The sequence below is a fragment of the Heterocephalus glaber genome, unplaced genomic scaffold (genome assembly GCF_053883595.1).
Source record: "Heterocephalus glaber isolate CG9 unplaced genomic scaffold, H.glaber_assembly_v1.0 deba00001481, whole genome shotgun sequence".
Classification (NCBI taxonomy): domain Eukaryota; kingdom Metazoa; phylum Chordata; class Mammalia; order Rodentia; family Bathyergidae; genus Heterocephalus; species Heterocephalus glaber.
Genome location: NW_028258317.1, coordinates 59,138,010 through 59,157,353, shown reverse-complemented (window position 1 = coordinate 59,157,353; position 19,344 = coordinate 59,138,010). Strand labels below are relative to the sequence as shown.

The 19,344-nt window shown below is 43.8% G+C and overlaps 1 protein-coding gene across 2 annotated transcripts in view; it reads right to left on the bottom strand.

The window, feature by feature from the left end:
* The window catches only part of LOC147825976 (proprotein convertase subtilisin/kexin type 5), a 341,197-nt gene extending 326,166 nt beyond the window's left edge, over positions 1–15,031 (bottom strand). The window contains exon 1 of one of the 2 annotated variants that reach the window (XM_004862531.3): positions 14,347–15,031. In XM_004862531.3, the coding sequence (XP_004862588.1) occupies positions 14,347–14,538 (192 nt within the window). In that variant the 5' untranslated portion in view covers positions 14,539–15,031. The remainder of the gene's footprint in view (positions 1–14,346) is intronic. The other variant, XM_087184121.1, reaches the window with a different exon arrangement.
* Positions 15,032–19,344: the final 4,313 nt, after the last annotated feature.

The following is a 19,344-nucleotide window of genomic DNA, read 5'->3' as shown; positions in this document are numbered from 1 at the left end:
TTACTCCTACTGTTCTAACACAGAACAGTAGATCTGTGATCTGAAACTGCTTCTTACTACTGTCCAGTTTTTTCACTGGGAGAACTCTATGCCATTTTTCTCACTGTTCCAATAGGCATCTTCTATTGGCATCTTTAGGGAGATGATCATAGTCAGCAGGATCCATGTGGTGGTTCTGTAGGATTCATGGAAAAGAAATCCCATGCTTAGGACAAGCTAGGACTTGGCTCTCAGAATGGATGGTATCATGCTGAGTACTCTGATTCTCACACAAGGAATGCTCATGCTTATGGAAGACAACATCAGAAAGAATGACCCTTGTGGAGATGCCAAAGTCTGAAGCACTAAAAGATAAGTGGTAGGCTATTTTCCAGGAAGCCTGAGCTTTGGAGTCCACACACCCATGACTCATCAATCCTAGATCATTGCTTTTTGCTCTATCTCTTATAGAACATACAGTGCAGTAAGTACCCTTCCTTACTCACTAGTTTGTAGATGTTTTTGTAATTTTTCTCCAGCATTCAGATTTATTTCATATGTACATGTCTGTGAAATACTTTAGGTGTCAACGATTATCTAATGATTTGTGTTATAGGTCATGCAATGTGCTTCAGAGTAATAAGACCCACAAAGAGAAAGACAAAGGAAGAAAAACTTAATTACACTAAAATCCCTAAGAGAATTTTGGGAAAACTACTATGCGAGTCAATGAGCTGAAAAGAAAGAACAATTTTACCTATACCTCTATTTTAGCTATACTTCTAGAGTAAGGTATGGGTAAAAAGGGGAGACTTGAGGAGACAATTTCCAGAAGGGCGACATACCCAGTGACTTTCCAAATGGACAGACTGGCACAGAAGAGAAAAGGCATTGGACATCGTATCTGGGGAACAAAGAGAAGTTCAGTTTGACTTTATTAAGTGACAGAATAGGAGAGATGATGGGGAAAGCATTTCAGGACAAGCAGGTACAAGCCTTTAAAAGGCCAGGGAAAGAATTTGTTTTAATGCACTAGGCCAATGGGAGCTACTGGTGGCTTCAGAACAGAGCAGTGCGATCACCCAAATTAAACTTTAAGCCCATCCTCTCTAGTCTCAAGCCCCACCCCTTCTTGTTTGTTAATTGCACACTGTTAACACCAGCTGTCCTCTTCCCTGGGCTCTTGCATGTGCAGACCCCTCTGCACAGACACATCCCACCGCGGACCAAACTGTGGCTGGCTCTCTGCTAGCTCAGCTGCCTCCTCAAGCTCCCTCCCTGATGTGCCTCCCTGATCAGCCTACCTAAAGGAGATCTCACTCATGCTCACCTTTTAGTCTACTAATATGTTCTGCTTTCCAATAGCAACTTGTAATTTGAAATTCTTATATTCATTTTATCACCAGCTTACAGCATGTCCCCTCCCTCTCTAATATAAGCTTCATGCAAGGAGAGAAATGTAGTAAGATTGTGCCTATGAGAATGACTAACAAATGATTGGTACACAATAACTACTCTTAGCAGCGTTATGCACACATAGTTGATCTATCATATAATTCACCCATTTAAATATATATTCATTTAATGGTTCTTAGTATATTCAGAGTTGCGCAAAAGTTACTGAAATCGGTTTTAGAATATTTTTGTCACCACAAAAAGTAATCTCACACCTACCAGCATTCACTCCACATTTTCCAACAATCCTTCCAATCCCAGGCAACCATTAACCTACCTTCTGTCTTCTATAGATTTGCCAATTCTGAGAATGTCATATAACTAAAATGATGTACTATGTAGCTTTTTGTGAATAGCTCCTTTCGCCTAGAATAGCATTTTCAAGATGCATCTAGATTGTACCATGTCCCAGAACTTCATTTTTATTGCAAGGTAATATTCCATTGTATGGATATACCATATTCTGTTTACTCATCAGTACCCACAGTTATTTCTACATTTTACTATCACTTTTATGAATAATGTTACCACAAACATATGGGTGCAAGTTTTCGTATGGACAAATGACTTCATTTCTCTTGGCCACATCTGGTGATAGAATTATCAGGTCATATGGTAGCTTTATGTTTAATCTTTTTTTTTTTTTTTTTTTTTTTTTTGGTATCAGGGATTCAACTTGAGTCCTTGTGATTGCACAGCAAGCAGCAAAACCACTGAGCTAAGTCCCCGGCCCCTTTATGTTTAATCTTTAAAAGAACTGCCAGACTGTTTTCCAATGCAGTCTCACTACTCACATTCCCAGCAGCAGTGTATGAGGGTTCTGATTTCTCCACATCCTCATCAATGCTTGTGATTATCTGTACTTTTTTTTTATTATGATAGCCATCCTAATGAGCACAAACTCATTGTTTTGCTTTGTATTCCTCTGACGAGTAATGATATTGAACATCTTTACTCATTGTGTTCATTGGCCATTTATATCTCTTTGAGGAAATATTGATTCAGATCTATTGCATTTATCTTTAATTGGGCAACTGTTCTTTTATTATTGAGCGTAAGACCTCTTTATATATTTTATGAAATTCTCCATCAGATTATGATGTGCAAATATCTGCAACTCCCATTCTGTGGATTCTCTTTTCACAATCCTGACAATGCCATTCACTAACTTAAAAAAAAAAAAATCAATGAATAAAACCAGTCTTTTATCACAAAGAAAACCTGTGACCATCTGACAAGTCTGTGATAAATTAGTGAGAGGGCAGGACATAAAAGGGTGGCCCAAGTCACCTGTACTCTGCCCTGATCCTCCTCCAGTGACTCCCAGGACCATCCACATCCTGAAGCAATGACAACATCCTATAGTAACTCAAAGAAGGTCACAGCTGCTAAACTGGCTCATGAGAACTAACCCAACAGAAAGACACCCCTCCTTTACGACACACAGGGCCGGGGATTTAGCTCAGTGGTGCTGCACCTGCCTTGCAAGTGCAAAGACCTGAGTTCAATCCCCAGTACCGAAGAAAGGAAAAAAAACTAGGACACACGTCTGTGATCCCAGCACTCTGGGAAGCTAAGGCAGGATGATCCCAAGTTTCAGTCCAACCTGACCAACATAATCACTTAGCAAGATCATGTTCTAAAGTAAAAAGTAAAAAACAGAATAAGAGGGCCGGGGATTTAGCTCAGTGGTTCCACCACCTGCCTCACAAGCACAAGGTCCTGAGTTTGATCCCTGGTACCAAAAAAAAAAAAAAACCCAGAAAAAGAGCTCAGTGTGAAGGCTCAGGCTTCCATCCCCAATACACTAACAAAGTTAATTAATTAATTGATTAACTAAATTTAAAAAATAAAGAAAAAACGTTTTGGCAGAACCTAATCTGTAACAAATTCAAATTGACCTAAATTTAGTTTTTTCTTGTGAACTTTGAAATTGATGTTTGTCCTCCACCCCAACACACACAACACACACACATGTAAGTTAAACAGAACTAGACTAGGCTTGGGATGAGTAGCCTTATAATTACGGACATTGGCTTAGAAAGCCGGAAACCCTGGAATTATCCGCCCTCCCCGCATTATATGCATGCTAGTGAGCACCGCTCAGCTTTATTTTGGTTGAGAAACTCCAACTAGAGAAAACAAGGCACAAGCCTGGGAACAGGAATATAGAGGGAATGGTATATTTTTACAGCTGTAAGAGACTCTCAGTATAGAAAAATACCAGACCTGAAGTACTTATTACAAAAATATGGGCTCTTAAACATGTGCACACGCGCATGTTTGTCATACTGAGATACTGGGAAAAGCATCAACAAAAGACTCACTTTTTATAGATCTTCGTTTCAATGCTGTCATGGTATCCAAAATATAATTTTCCCAGGACAGAATTAACTTCTTAAGTAACCCACAGAAGACTATAATAATAACTCAATGCTTCTTTTGTGATGCTAACCTTAAATTAACATACCGATTAACATACAAATGCAAACATTAATCTAATATTGTATAGAGCAATCTTAAAATGTATTATGAAGAAAGCAATCTATGAATAATTTTATAAAACCTATATTTAAGAAGATACCTACTCTTCTGTAAGGCAGTAACGTTGAAAACAATACATAAAAAACATGTTCAGAACAAGCTTCATTTTGCTATACAAAATATGCATATAAAGGGCAGAATATGTTAAAAGTGAATAAATAATAGTTATAATAGCTATTATAATACAGAGATGGAAAGAAGCCTTTGTGGCAGCCTTAGGTGGAAGTAAACCTAAAATGTGAAATAGTATATACCATTTTAATTTTCTTTATTTTTTTTTTTCAGTATCAGGGATCAAACTCAGATTTTGCACTTGCGAGGCAGGCACAGTGCCCCTGAGCTAAATCCTCAGCCCGTATATACCATTTTAAAAACACCCTTAAATACTACTTCTGGTTTTACACTGTCTGTTTACACTGTTTCTTCTCTATTCAGTGCTCAATGCAATCTTCAGATTTTAAGTCAAATAAATGAAGGCACATTTGGGGGTTGAAAGAAGTCACTCAGGTGTTTGTTTTTCTCCCTTAAATTGGCACAGCACCTGCAGTGCCAATAAACACACACAGATGTATAAAGCAGAGATAATGCCTACATTTATCCATGGAGAATTGATACATGAGGAAAACTTAGTTTTTATCTGCCTAGTGGGTATACCTGCCCAAATTACTTGGAATCCTCATCTTATCCACACTGATAACCCTTCCAATTGCCTAGCCTCAGTTTCTGGACTCCTTCCAACCCATTCACCCTCCCCTGTACTCTATCTGGGCAGCCCATCTACAAGTCCACATCTAGCACCTCATCATCAAGGACAACAGCTTTATCTAGTAGCTTACAAAAACCCCTCTGCCATGGCTCTAATCGTTCCACTTTTCCAACTATTGTCAAATTGTCCCTCCATGCTTATTTTCAACTTACGGCCCTTACACTCATGCTTTTCTTTTGATCTTTGAGTTCTATTTTGTCCGTTCTACCTTCCTCAATGCCATTCCAAAGGTGATACTCTTGTATTCAAGAACTGCTTGTCCCTAGCTTCCCAGCCTCTCTTTCTGCCTTCTTTCTCACCTTGGTAAGTTATAATCTCAGTTTCATGAGTGTTAGTGAGAAAAGAACAAAATAATCACAACTATTATATCAGTGGTTCATTTCATCACACATTCATTAGCTCACTATTTACAGAGCAGGTACAAGCAGCACTGCTATGAGTCAATTCATTTTACAGTGACTGATCTTTGATTTGTATTAGAATTTCCTAAGAATGTTCCAAAGTACTGGAGCACTGAGTCACTGATTCCACCTGGTCCCACTTCTCTGCAGTGATAATAACATTAGGGCCATTCTGCTTCCTTTCCACCCAAAACAAAATCCTCAGCCTCCTGTCACCTCTCATTCCTCAGTGGAATCAGAGGCACTAGTGTCCCTCTCTTCCCGAACTCATCTCTAAGCTTTTTGCTCTCCCATCCCACTTGGCATGTGCTTCTGTGTGCTTCATCCTGCTAGACAGTGGGCTATAGATATGAAGAAGGCACTGACCTGCACTTGAAAAGCTCTCCAGCAAGTCAAAGTTGGTGATCACACTTGTGTGCACTCACACACACACTCACATACATACACAAACACACACACACAGATACCCATATAATAGGGGTGACCACCAGCGTAAAAGGGAACATGAAAAATAATTAAGAAAGTGATATGATATGATGCAGGTTAAAAAAACTTAGATAAAACAAGATATACCCGGGTACAGTGGCACATGCCTATAATCCCAGCTACTACAGAGGCTGAGGCAGGAGGATCACAAGTTTGAGGTCAGCCTGAGCAACTTGTGGACTTAGCAATATTCTATCTCAAAATAAAAAAAAATTTAAAAGGGCTGCAAATGTAGTTCAGTGTGAAGGCCCTGAATTCAATCCCAGTACTGAAATAAAACTGCGCAGAATCTTCTTTCTTGACTAAATTCTCTACCACCTACTACACATTTCTATTTGTCTGTCCTGTCGATCAAAAAAACTAATGCTGATGATCTCACCTGTAGAAACTGGAGGGGAAAGAAGTCAGCTACATAGAATGGTGGTTAGTAGGGTAGGGAGGGAGAGGAAATGGGGAAAGTAGATCAGACTTCATTATGTAAGCTAAATGCATCTTCAGATCTAACGTTCAGCAGGAGTACACGTGCAATGATATTGCCTTGTTTATTGCAAACTCTTAACACACTAGATTTTAGGCCCTCTTTTCCAAAGGAAGGAAGGAAGGAAGGAAGAAAGAGAGAGAGAGGGAGAGAGAGAGAGAAAGAGAGAGAAAGAAAGAAAGAAAGAAAGAAAGAAAGAAAGAAAGAAAGAAAGAAAGAAAGAAAGAAGCTATGGCACACACATGAGATTCAGCACAGTAGGATGGTGAGGCAGAAGGATCCTAAATTCAAGCCCAGTCTAGGCAATTTAACAACTCATTGAGACCCTATCTCAAAATAAAAAAAATATAAAAAGTGTAAAGGCCCTGGGTTTAGTCCCCAGTACCATTAAAAAATTGTACAATTTAAAACTTTACAATTAAAATAAATTTTTAAAAACTAAAGCTGAATCTATACTTTTGTTCTTAAAAATGCTCCTGCGGCCAGGGATTTAACTCAGCGATGCCACGCCCACCTGGCAAGCACAAGGTCTTGAGTTTGATCTCTGTTACAGAAGGACAAAAAATGCTCCTGCAAACTGTGCTAAGTCTACAAAAGAGGCCCATTGTTCTCCTGTCCCCAACTCTGAAACATGCCAGGGTTCTGTTCTTCACATTCTCCATCCTCCTTATTCCCCACTTCTAATTAGTTACCAAGCCCGGTTAAATCCACCTCTAAAGGAATTTCCACCAGGGTGTGGGAGTGCATGCCTGTACTCCCAGCACTCAGGAGGCTGAGGCAGGAGAATCCCCACAAACTGGAGGACAGCCGGAGCTACATAGTAGAGTTCAAGGCCAGCTTGAGCTACTAAAATCTTCCAAATCTTTCCATTGTCACAGCTTCTCCTTTCATTACCAATAACCTTTACCAACACAATAGCCTCCCTGCCTCTTCCACTCATTATGTACACTGCTGCCATTCATCTACCCCCAGACATGACTGACCCAGACAAATTACTAGTTATCTTCCTAAAGGATATTACGGATAAAATTGTACTAGCCCCTTGAGAAGAGAGAAGAGCGTGATCTGCATGTAACCTGGTGGCCTCTCCTATCTGCTGAATCAATGAGTCCTTGTCTCTTCTTCTTCTGGATCTGCAAAACAACTTCTTACCCTGTCTCATCATATTAAAACTCCCTGCCCTAGCATTTCTGGTCTTTTATAATCAGACGTGTAGTCCTACATCTGTTTTCCCTTAATCTGGTAACATCTCACTTTCCTTTGGGGAGCTGTCCCTCCCCAATGTTGGAACACTTAGTGAAGGTCAGGGCTGGACATGTGACCCAAGCTGACCCTCACAAGTTCTGTTGCCCTCCTGGACAAAGAGACTGGCCAAGTACGGACATGACCTTACTCAATGATCGGGACCAACTAAAATCTTTTCCTAGTTGTTAAATTCAATCCTGGATAAAAGAGTACTAAGAATCATACAAGCCTTTGCTACTATGTGGAAAACACCTGTTTAAAAATAAAATTAATATAGGGAAACAGAGAAATAGTGGACATTAGCACTAACTCTGGCTTTTTGGCTGGATAGGCCGCAATCACTCTTTTGAAAATCTTGGATCACCACATGTCAGAATTCAGAGTTCTTCAGTGAGAAAAGTATAACAAGGCAAATGATGGAGCATATCATATACACCTCTACCTGGATCAAGGACAATATCCCCATTAATAGTTCTTCAAGAAAACAAAATAATGTCATAATTAATGTCAGTTTAGGTCAGCATGGGTATTAGCACCAAGAAAAGGCAGAGCAGATTAGGTAAGGTTTGGATGCAAAAACACCCAGCTTCTATTTTCAGAACTACACATAAAGGCATGTGGATCTGTTTAAACCAACAGAGTCCCTGTGTCTATCTGCCTACTGTTTAAGCAGCAGGAGTTGGGTTCTTCACATTTCCATCTAATATATTCTCATGGGCCTACCCATGCTCCGGTTTTATTTCCCACTGCTCTTCTTTCTATACACACTCACATTGGAGTCAAATTAAAAAGATTAAGTTTTGATTCTTTAAATACTCTTGCAACCTCTACACTGCATGCCTTATCAACACCAGGGCTGCCCAACCTTAGCTGGTTTACACTATGGTCAGGTGCCACAGCCCCACACCAGTCTCCATTGCTTTTAGGGAGAAGGTGTAGCCATCATCCCATGGTGAATGTAATCATGGCACACTACAAACATGTACCAATAAAGACAGAAAGCATAACCATCACTATCCTCTTCTGAGAGAGGCAGGCACTACACTGCCGCCCCTTCCTTTAGCCCCCCATTATATCCCCAGCAACTATCACAAGAATCTGGAAAATCACAGACTGCTCCAATACAAAGGCCCAGTAGCCTCAGAATTTTCTTATTTTCCTTTGAGCAGGTTTTGCATCTCCTTGGTGTTGTAAGAGAACATGTAATGCTCTCCATGCCTTACTCTAGCTATATATTCATCTTCATCATTAGGACACCTGACTTGCACAACAACCTTGTGGGGTGAATGGGACAGGTATTAGGGTTCCCTATTTGAAAAATGAGGTACTGAGGATCCAGCTGGTCAATAAAAGAAAAGTCCTTGAAGTCTCACTCAAATCTGACTCCTGCTATTTTCTTTCTTGTTTCATATTCCTCTCGGGGTTATTCTAAACTCAAGAGTTTATAGGCATTAATTCTTCCTCCTTGATATCCTTAGGTGCAGATATTATCTATAGAGACTAGGGAGAAGCTGGGCATGGTGTTGCACACCTGTAATCCCGGCACTCAAGAAGATGAGGTAGGAGGTTTGCTGAGCTCAAGGCCAGCCTTGGCTATGTAGTGAGTGCAAGGCCAGCCTGAGCTACACAGGGGGACCCTGCCATAAATAAATAAATAAATAAATAAATAAGTCTATATATATACATATATATATATATATGAAAGAAAATAAACCAGTGAGAATACTGCACCAGTAATTTCACAGGGTGCAAATTTTAGTTTGATAAAAATAAAAAGTCATGGCCATATGCATGTGTGTGTGCATCGTCCAGCACACATGACTGCCTATAAGCACTTATTTCTACCATGCAAGAAGCCAAAGCCACCTTTTTCATCACTGAATTCAATCTGAACTGAGTAACACAGTCCTCAGTCACAGTGATGGCTGCACATACCTCAGCCTCAGAGAAAAGCCAGATTCCACCTCACATAATGTTGCAAATCAACAGCAAAAATGCTCCTCCCTGGCCTGGCATACTGCTGGGTCAGGACTCCCTCTCTGAGCCAGAGTCAGACACAGCTGGACATTTTCCCGGCATACTACCCTGCTTCTCTGGCTGACCTTTTGGGTTAAAACCTCTGGACGAAAGCCCATGACGAATAGTGATAAGACAAATCCAGCTGCTCTGGGGCTCATGAAAAATGTAGTGTTTCAAGTGGACCCCACAAATCCCCAAGGGTCACATCCAAACCATTCCTGGTCTATGAGGTTAACACACTGACCCTCTGCTGGCAGGCCATGCACTCTGAATGGCTTTTCCAGTCAAGGTTCCCCTGTTCTCCCTCCACTGACCTAGCCAGGAGAAACAGGCCTGTGAGGGCACCTGGCCAAGGTCAGGGCTGAGGTTCTTGGGCATGAAGAGCCAGCCTGGGCAAAGCCAGATGTATCCCAGGGAGCAACCTGGGATTACAGCCTCAGTTTCCTCTCCTCTTTACAACATGCCTAGGAATTTACCAGGCGAGCACGGCTGCCTCCACACAAGCTATCAGACTAGGGCTGTATACCCTGTTCTAGTCCCATCCATAAGTACCCACAATGCACTGCTTACTGTTCCTCAGCCTACATACTGCACTAACCATGGGTCCAAGCTAATCAGCAGAACCAGATGTCTTCAGAATAACTCTGCACAAGGTTCTTTCTGGTCAAGTATCTCTCTTTACTTGCTCTGAAGATTCTTCTGACTTTATTCATATAAACTACACTCAAAACTTTTTCTTCTAGGGCCGGGCATTTAGCTCAGTGGTTTCGTTGCCTGCTGCACAAGCGCTAGGACCCGAGTTCAATCCCCGGTACCAAAAACAACAACAACAACAACAAAAACTTTTTCTTCTCTTTCTCTGACTTCCAACAAACTTACCCTATAATATTTAACGGGGTACAACAAGAGTCAATGAAGAAAAGAGACACTGCTGTGGGAAATCAGCCATAATTGTTTGGAAATGCGCATGAAACTATTTTTAAATTGTTTGTTGAAATAGGAAATCAATTTCCCCATCTACAAAACTTTTCCTGATCCTTACAATTTGCATCTTCCATTTTCAAAATGTCTTCATTACTCCACAGCAAACTCCAAATTTATTTCAACCTTTCTCCTCTGCTTCAGATTCAACAAACCTTTTATTGCATCCCTAAATATGTCCTGAGCAATGCATAGTGAATTCACTCTATTATCCAGAGATTTATCATTTTACAGCTGAAGGAACAGGGGCTCCATTAAGTTCAGTGACTTTCCTGCTTTCACAGTCTGGCAAGTGGTCTTTGCAGTTCCCAAATCCACATGCTGTCCATTGGGGCTCCAGAGAAAACATTTCTTCAGTGTGGCCTGCATCTGGTGTTAGCCTTCTGGAGTCTTTTTCAAGATATGTTACATAGTTTGGGGAAGGGGCCTTGTACTGATAATCCTAGGCTTGGAATCAAGGATTATGGGCAACTCATAGAAGGATTAATACAGCTAGAGACACTGCAAACCATCTGTTCACAGGTTCTCCCTGGATTCAAATAACCAGAAATTCATTCCTTGTTGTAGATTTAGTTGAAACTGCTGTCTACAATTAACAATATGTCTGGTCTTGATCTTTTAAGTCATTTCAATGTTCTAACCAGCATTCTGCTAGCTCAAAGGGTCAAAGAACAAGATTAGGGAGAAAGGACAGAGGCCTCTTCCTCCTTACCCATGCAGGATAATGCGCACACACACCTCTTACCCTCAGCAAGACCAGCAAGTGCTGGTTGTACTGGATACTAAGAGCCTGGCAGAGCTCACAGGGGAAGAAGAGCAGGACACTGTAAAGCTGGTATCATTACCAAGCACAATCTGCTCTGTACTGGCATAATAACAACTACTGCAATGATTACGGTTAGGTATCACTTCAGAATTTCAAGGCACAGCTATTTACAAAAGGTAAGCATTTTGTGAAAACCTACCAAAACTTAATGCTATCCCTATAACCAGGGGCAAGGAAACCCTAACAATTGTTCCTTTCTAGAAGTCAAGCACATCCTTTTTCCTTGTTTGCTTGATTGCTTCATGTGTTACTCTGCACACCTTATCTTTTGGTGAACATTAGTACACCTATTCTTTTCTGTAGAAATTCCCAGGCCAGAAATTTTTACCTCTGCAGTCTTTTAAATGCTAAGATGCTACACAAAACACTACATTGTTATTCTGAATAAACCATCAAAACTGCATCTTTACTAGTGTGAAAATTCACTACCTTATTCACTTAGAATATCATGCTGAAGATACCAAAAATTCAACCAGGATAGTAAATGAAATAAAAACAGGTTTTAGTCCCAACTTGCAACACATGAGACCCCAATCCCAAATGGTGAAAAACAGAACATTCCAGAGATGTTTGCAAATTAGTTACTGCCCTCAGCTGAAACACACAGCTGCTTTATTGATGGAAAGGAAGAATAACAAAAGGATTTCTAAAGTGTTAAAAGGTCAGTGCAGTAAAGGATGAATAAGAAATAAATTTGGCCCTAACAGTGCAATAATATTGCACGCATGAACTCAATTTACCACCTCAAAAGCTTTGCATAAGCTTATGCTCCTTTGATCAACAGAGGAAACACTTTACACTACAGAATAGCTGATTTTATACGGTGGTTGTGGCATCAATTCAAGGGGTCCTCTGTAACTTCAGTAAAACTAATTTCCTCATTTGAGGTTGTAAAAACCACAATAAACAGTATTAGTAATTTGTATGTAAACTTTCTAAGTGTTACTTTTTAAATGCAAAACCATGGGTCTTCATTATAAGGCCATTACTAGGTCAGGTGAAGCTGAAGGACACTGCAATGTCTACTGGCTCAAAAGTGGGTGGGTGACAATTTCTCACCCTCAGGATGCCTCTGCTACCTATCTACGTTCTAGATCAGGAGGACAGGGGTGCCTCCGCCCTTGCAAGTCACAAAGTTTCGGCTAAATATGTATTGACTGGTGTTTGTTTCCAGTCTACTGGGCCACTAAGATTCAAAGAAACAGGCTTTTATTTCTTTCCCTCCTTCCCCACATGGAGTAGAGGGATTCCATAAAGGCAAGCCCCACGGAGAACGGGCTTGGCCCAGAGTAGCAGGTAGGGAGCACATCTTTGCCACTGTCTAGCTGGATGATCCCATGAGGTCAGCTTCCCACCGGTCCTGTTTTCCTCACCTGCTGTATGTGAATATTCACCAAACAAGGTCAGTTTTACAACTAAGAAGGAAGAGAAAACTTACCCTTCCAAATACGCCTGGCATTTGGAAGATGCTCAGGGTCAGCTCAACCTGAGAAAAGAGTCTAGCAAGATTAATGGGATTACTGTACTTGCAGAATTATCCTTCACATTTACATCACCTAGATACATGTGGCGCTCAACTTTAACCTCTGGTTTAAAAAAGGCCTGAGCAGGTCTGGTGTTTTTCTTCCACACACACAAAAAAACCCAAGAGGCCATTTGGAAAGCAACTCTTGTACAGCTGACAAGGACCCAGGCAACAAAATCTGGCTGTATTCCTTTATTTCCTTGGGGGAAGCGGGAACAACTGCGGGCCTTGCTCTGGTCTCGGTCCCCCACAGGACTAGTTTCTCTGGACCGTGTCCTCTTCCTGGGAGGGCAAAGAGCAAGACCTCGCGCTCCTGCTCCTCTGAGCCCTCCGGCGATCGCCAGTTTTTTCCAGAGGGAGAGACCCGAAGCTTGGGCTCTTCGCGCTCGCTCGGGACCGCTCCCCCCACCCCAGGTGGCCAAGGGTGGGGGTGGGGGTCCCGCCTTTCTGGATAGGAGCGCACTGGCATCAGAAACCATCTGTGCTTTCGCTGCAGCAGTACCAAACGACACCTTCCTCTCCCTTCGCTCTGGCAGAGCACGTAGGGTGCATACGCCTGCCGGGAGCAATCCCAAAAGCGCGTCCGTTGGAAGGGCGCCCAACCCCATTACTCTTGTTTCCCGCCCCAGCGGAGTCGCGTCTGAGCAGGGCCACGGCCCCTCCTCGGCCCAGTCCCAGAGACGCCTGAAGGAGGGGCATCTTCGGGAACCCCCTTCTCCGCCCCCATTTCTCGCAGAGTCGTGCGGGAAGAGAGCAAGGAAGCCAAGACACTTTAGCCCGTACTACCCCCAAGTCTGCTGCACTGCCAACAGCCCCCCTCCATTTATTGGTATTCATCCCCAGGCACGACGACTCTGCCGAAAGTCCACAAGCTGCACGCCGCCGCCAAAAAAAGCCCGCGCCCCTGGAAGCCACCCAACTCTGGCACCACTGCCCCTTCCACCCCAGGCAAGGTTTCCCCTGTTTCACTGAGCAGGGATAACGGGTTCAGAAGCTTCCTATTTCCCCATCCAATCCCCGCCCCCAGGACCCCACGCGGATCACGCGCAAGGCGAGTAAGCGCGAGGTCTCCCCTAAATCTGCGCCTCCAAGGGGTCCCGCCCCCCACCTCCATATCAGTCCGGGGAATCCACGGTCTCCACAGCCTAGCGGTTCTCCGGCCCCAGGAGAGGAAACTTCCTTCTGAGGTGAATGCATATCGGAACGGGAAAGGCTTTTCTGACCCCGCAAACACGAGGGGCGCGCTAGCCCCCTAAATCCCACAAAGAGCTCAATACCTTCCTCACACCCGGCCACCAGCTAAGACTCTTTCCTTGAGCTACCAATGCTCCTAGACTTCCAGGTCAAAAGGTCCGGTCGAGTCTGAAACACCACGGGGGCACTCTGGGTCTTTCCAGAGACTCTACCTGTCCCGCGTAGCTTCCAGAAAAAAATAAATAAGTAAACAAAACGGAATCCTGGGAACTTTGGTGTACGTGTTTCTGTGTGTGTGAGCGCGCGCAAGCCATAGAGCATCGCCCAAGAGTTAGGACAACAGCTGCAGGAGCACATCTGGAAGAGGGGGAGGGGGGTCGCAACGGAGGGGACCAGCAGCCCCCAGCAGCTCCCCGACAGAAGGCCCGGTCAGCCTGGCGTCCTTACCTGTCCTATGTTGATGAAGCCGTACTTGCTGGCGATTCGGTCGGCCTCCGGGAAGCCGCCGGCGATCTTGACCGCCCAGTGGTTGGTGTAGACACGCGTCCGGCACACCGGGAGCAGGCAGCCCCAGAGCAGCGCCAGCACGCACAGCAGGTCCAGCCGTCCCGGGCAGCAGCAGCGGCTCCCCCAGCCCATGCTCCCGGCGCCTCGCGGGCTGCGTAGCTGGCTGGCTGGCTCCGCGCACTCCGCGGCGCACACAACTAACTTCTCCGGCCTGGGCCGCCCCGGCGCGCCCCGCGGCTCGCAGCCCTGGGCGATCCGCAGCAGGCGGCGAGCCCCAGCAGGCAGCAGAGCGGCGGACCTCTGGCCGGCCCTAGACCATGCCGGGGTCCGCGGAGACCTGCGCTCCCCGCTCTCCGACCCGCGGGGCGGTCAGCGAGCGCTCCCGGCTCGGGCGCACGCCGCGGCGGCGTGGGGCTGGCTCCCTCCGCAGTTGGGTCCAGCGGGCTCAGCTACCGGACTCTCCGACTCGCCGTGCTCCTCCCTGGGCCCAGGGGAGCCGCAGAAGCGACGCGCGGGGGCGGTGCAGGCAGCAGCCGCGCGTCCTCTCGGCTGGCCCGGGCTCGGAGCGCCGGCTCGCCTGCTCCTTGCGCTCCCTCCGGCGGCGCGCGGCGCGCGGGCTGTGCGAGTGGCAACGGCAGCAGCGCCCGCTCCGCATAAATGACTCCCCCGCCCCCGACACCCCTCCTTCCCACGTCCCCTCCTCCTCCGCCCTTCCAAGTGCGGCCGCAGCCAGGCGCCAGCCAGGTCCTAGCGCCTCCTGCTTCTGTCAGCTGTAACCTCGAGGGTCCCGGGCTGGGGAGGCGAATCTTCACCAAGACCAGAGCGAGAGCGCCCTGGAGTCGTGGTATTACCTCTTTTCCTCTCCTCGCAGCGGATTTGTGCTATTACACCGCCACTTCCCCACAGACTACACAGATTTACACTCGCTGGTGCGAGTTAAACGCCACGAACATTCATTCATCCTTGCCCTAAAAGTCCTTAAGAAACTAAGCGTTTAAGGAAGTCACTGTCAATTGCCGAGATTTTCACTTCGTTAATTCTTCATGCTTTTCAGCAACTGTTTATTTGACACATTCTACCTCGGGGACCAGCTACACACTGGACAGTAAGCCCACGACTCTTACGAGAGCCAACCACAATGGCTCCAAAGCCAGATCTGTCGCCTGCCGACTTTCGAAATCGGCGCATCTGATATGAGGCAGCACCACGGGGCAGTAAAATCCTAGCCATGGGATTGAGAAAAAGTATTTCTATGAATATTTACTATCCAAGTGGATGGAGGTGTTGCACCAAGAGAATTGCTTCATTCATTTGTTGGATTGCGTCTGATGAGGGCTTCTTTTTCTCCATCAAGGAAAAAGTTTCCCAACTTTTCCGAGCACAGCCCTGCAACAGTGAAAGGCTTTAATATAAAAGGACCACAGAGGAAGTTGGGATGAAATATGTGGCCGCCGCGTATTACTGCGTAGTGCATGGGAGCTGCTCCAGGCAGAAGGGAACTCTCGTTAACCTTCTGCTTGCTTCTCATTACAACCTTCCTGTGTTTTTTGGAGATGAGGGGCACCCAGTGACTTAAAGATTTTTCTGAAAAGAAAAGTTAGCCCTCATGAAATAATTCACCTGACCTGAAAAGAAGTCATTATACCCCTAACTCCCACTTGGTCTTTTCTTTTCTCACCTCCTACCATTCTTTGCTCTTTTTCTTATGAATACATGTTTGTAGTCCTTGCTATCTTTTATCGTAAGGCTTAGCTCAATGTGTTTGAGCTAACTCATCACACAATACTTCCGTTGTATGAAACATATCTGCAAATTTAAATTGTGTTAGCACCTTGAAGCACACCATTTTGTGACATTTTACACATTGTATAAAATTATGCTATATTGCTGCATCTTGTGAACAAACTTGAAAAATAACATTATCCTCCTCCCCCATCACTGGTGAAAAGTAGATCAAAAGCATAAAATCATTTGTGGAAGGGCACATATTTTCTCCATTTATTTATTTGACTGATAAATACATGTATTTTGAGCACCTAGCATGTAGCATCATATTGAGGTGGGAGAAAGAAGAGAGAGGAGGAAGATGGGCGGGGGGGGCGCCTAAGATTAGTAGAATTCAGAATCTAAATTCTTAAAACTAAAGTAAATATGGCTCATTACTATTATCCTATTATTTATAAATGGGAAAGCATATGCACTATGCTTACATGAATTAATTTTTTTTCTTTTCTGTTTTTGTTTTTGTTTTTTTTTGGTGCCAGGGATTGAACTCGGGACCTTGAGCTTTCGAGGCAGGCGAGGGAACCTCTGAGCTACTTCCCCAGCAATAAGGACTATGCTTGATCCTTGGAGTATTTGTGTAATCTGGCTACTGGCTGCTTACTTTGGACACAGCCCTTCCTCCTTCCCCTCCCACAGAGCCCAGAAAGCTCACAATCTGTCACTGCTAACTGTCCCCTGACTATCTGCACCTGTGCATCAAGACATGGATTTATCCTTCTAGAAAGCGGGGACTTTCAGGCAGAACTAAAAGGGTTCAGTCAAGGTAAAAATCTCAATACAGACAAGGGACAGTCTGGCCTCTTTTCCTTATGAATAGTGGGCTTTTGCTCTCCAGTGAGGGAGAACCTGTGTGGCCATGATCCACCGAAAAGTGGCCACTGCACAAGATACTTTGTGTATCAAGTTTGAAGGATGACCAGTGGATTTATCTCTGAGGCTCTGGCACTGTTATTGTTTAGAGCTACAAAGGCAGCACAACATGATTCCCTTTTGAAGGCCATCTTGTCCCTGGGCTTCAACTTCTGAGTGAAATGAAGAGAAAACACTGCTGTTCAGGGCCTCCCTATGCCAGGAGGTTCTTTGCTCAGGAACACAAAATTGTGCACTAATACCTTTTCACTTTTTTTTTGGTACCAAGGATCGAACTCAGGACCTTGCGTTCTCGAGGCAGGCGCAGTGCCACTGAGCTATATCCCCAGCCCTCTGGTGACTTTCCATGGACTCTTGCATTGTTGCGCAAGCCCTGCTTGGCACAAACAAGTATAACTTTGAAAATGACAAAAAATTGGAAAATGAGGTAGAAAGGGGTAAAGTCACTCTCTGGATTGTGAGCTGACCTCTGGGGAGGGGGTTTGTTTACTCACATGTATAGTCTTCCTTTTGGATGGTATCTTAGTCATTTTGTCATTGCTGTGACAAAATACCTGACACCTAAAACTTAAAAGAGGAGAGGTTTGTTTGGGCTCATATTTCAGAAGTTTCAGTCCATGGTTGGCTGGCTCAACCACAGAAAGAGCAAGGAGGAAGAGCTTGGCACAGAAGAAAACTGCCTGTGTCATGGCAGACAGAAAGCGGGGAGAAATCAGGGAGGGAGATACACCCTTCCCATTCACACCCTCAGTGACTTGCTATAACCAAACCCCATTCCCTAATAACACATCCAAGAGTTAGGCTTATAATTGGATGAGTCCCCTGGTGTGGACAGAGCTCCCATGATCCAATCACCTTCCAAAAGCCCCACCTCTCAATGTGTGAGAGTTTAGTGAGACATTATAGTGTTAAGCCATATAGATGCATATGTATTTAAAGGGAGGAAACCTAACTTTGTTTTTTTTAAAAAAAAGATTTTGATTCAAAGACCCAATTCAAAAATGGGCATCTGAATGAATAGACATTTCTCAGACAAAGAAGTAAAAGCAGCAAATAAACATATGAAAAAATGTTCAACATCGAGAGATGCAAATGAAAACAACACTGAGATTCCACCTAACTCCAGAAAGAATGGCTGCTATCAAAAAAATCAACCAATAGTAAATGCTGGCAGGGGTGTGGGGAGAAAGTAACCCTTCTCCATTATTGGTGGGAGTGCAGACTGGTGCAACCACTGTGGAAATCAGTATGGAGGTACCTCAAAGACCTAGGGCTAGAGGTCCCATTTGACCCAGGTATTCCCCTGCTGGGTATCTTCCCCAAAGAATTAAAAGAATCATACCACAGCGATATATGTGCACCCATGTTTATAGCGGCACAGCTTGTAATAGCTAAAGCTTGGAAACAGCCCAAGTCCCTATCAACTGGAAACTGGATAAAGAAGATGTGGGGTTTTTTTTAATAAAATGGAGTACTACTCAGCGATAAAGAATGAGAAACTAGAGACATTTATAACTAAATGGATACATATTGAGGCCATACTCTTAAGTGGAATAAATAGGACACATGTGTCAATACAGAATAGTTTCTCTAGTGTGAGAAACTGAAAGTGTAAATAAGGATTAAAATGATTAAAATGAATAATTGATAATTTGAAATAGCAAGAAAAGGTCCAAAGGGATAGGGGAAGTGGCAGGGGAAGGGGAAAGGAAATAAGGGAAAGGAAAAATTATGAAAAAAGGAAAAAATGGAAACAAAGTCTTTGTAAATAGGGAAGGGAGCACAGGGAATGGGGGAAAAATAAGAACCAAGATACATCATGTACAGGTACAAGCACCCAATGATAAATGTAAATGTATTGTATACCTAAAATGTACCAATAAAAGAATTTAAGCAAAAAAAAAAGATTTTGAAACCCCATTCATTGGTTAAATCGAATGAATACAGATTCATCCCTCTTATTGTTCATTGTTCTTGCAGTTATTTTCCAGTTCCATTTTAAGTACATTCTCAAAAGGTATAATTCAGACACCTAAGTAACATCAAAGAAATGCCTCTCCATGGAGGGATAGATACACTTTTCTTCCTGCTTTGAGCTCTTACCTTGATAATCTCAATAGATACACAGAGCCGCCCTGGGCAAGAATGAAACATTCAGATATGGCTCAAAAGCTGCAAGAAGTATCTTATTTCATGACCTTAGGTTCTGTTGGTTATGACTGCCCTATTACAAATATCTCAGTAGCCAATGGGAGAGATAACTGATAAAAATAGTATTGTTTT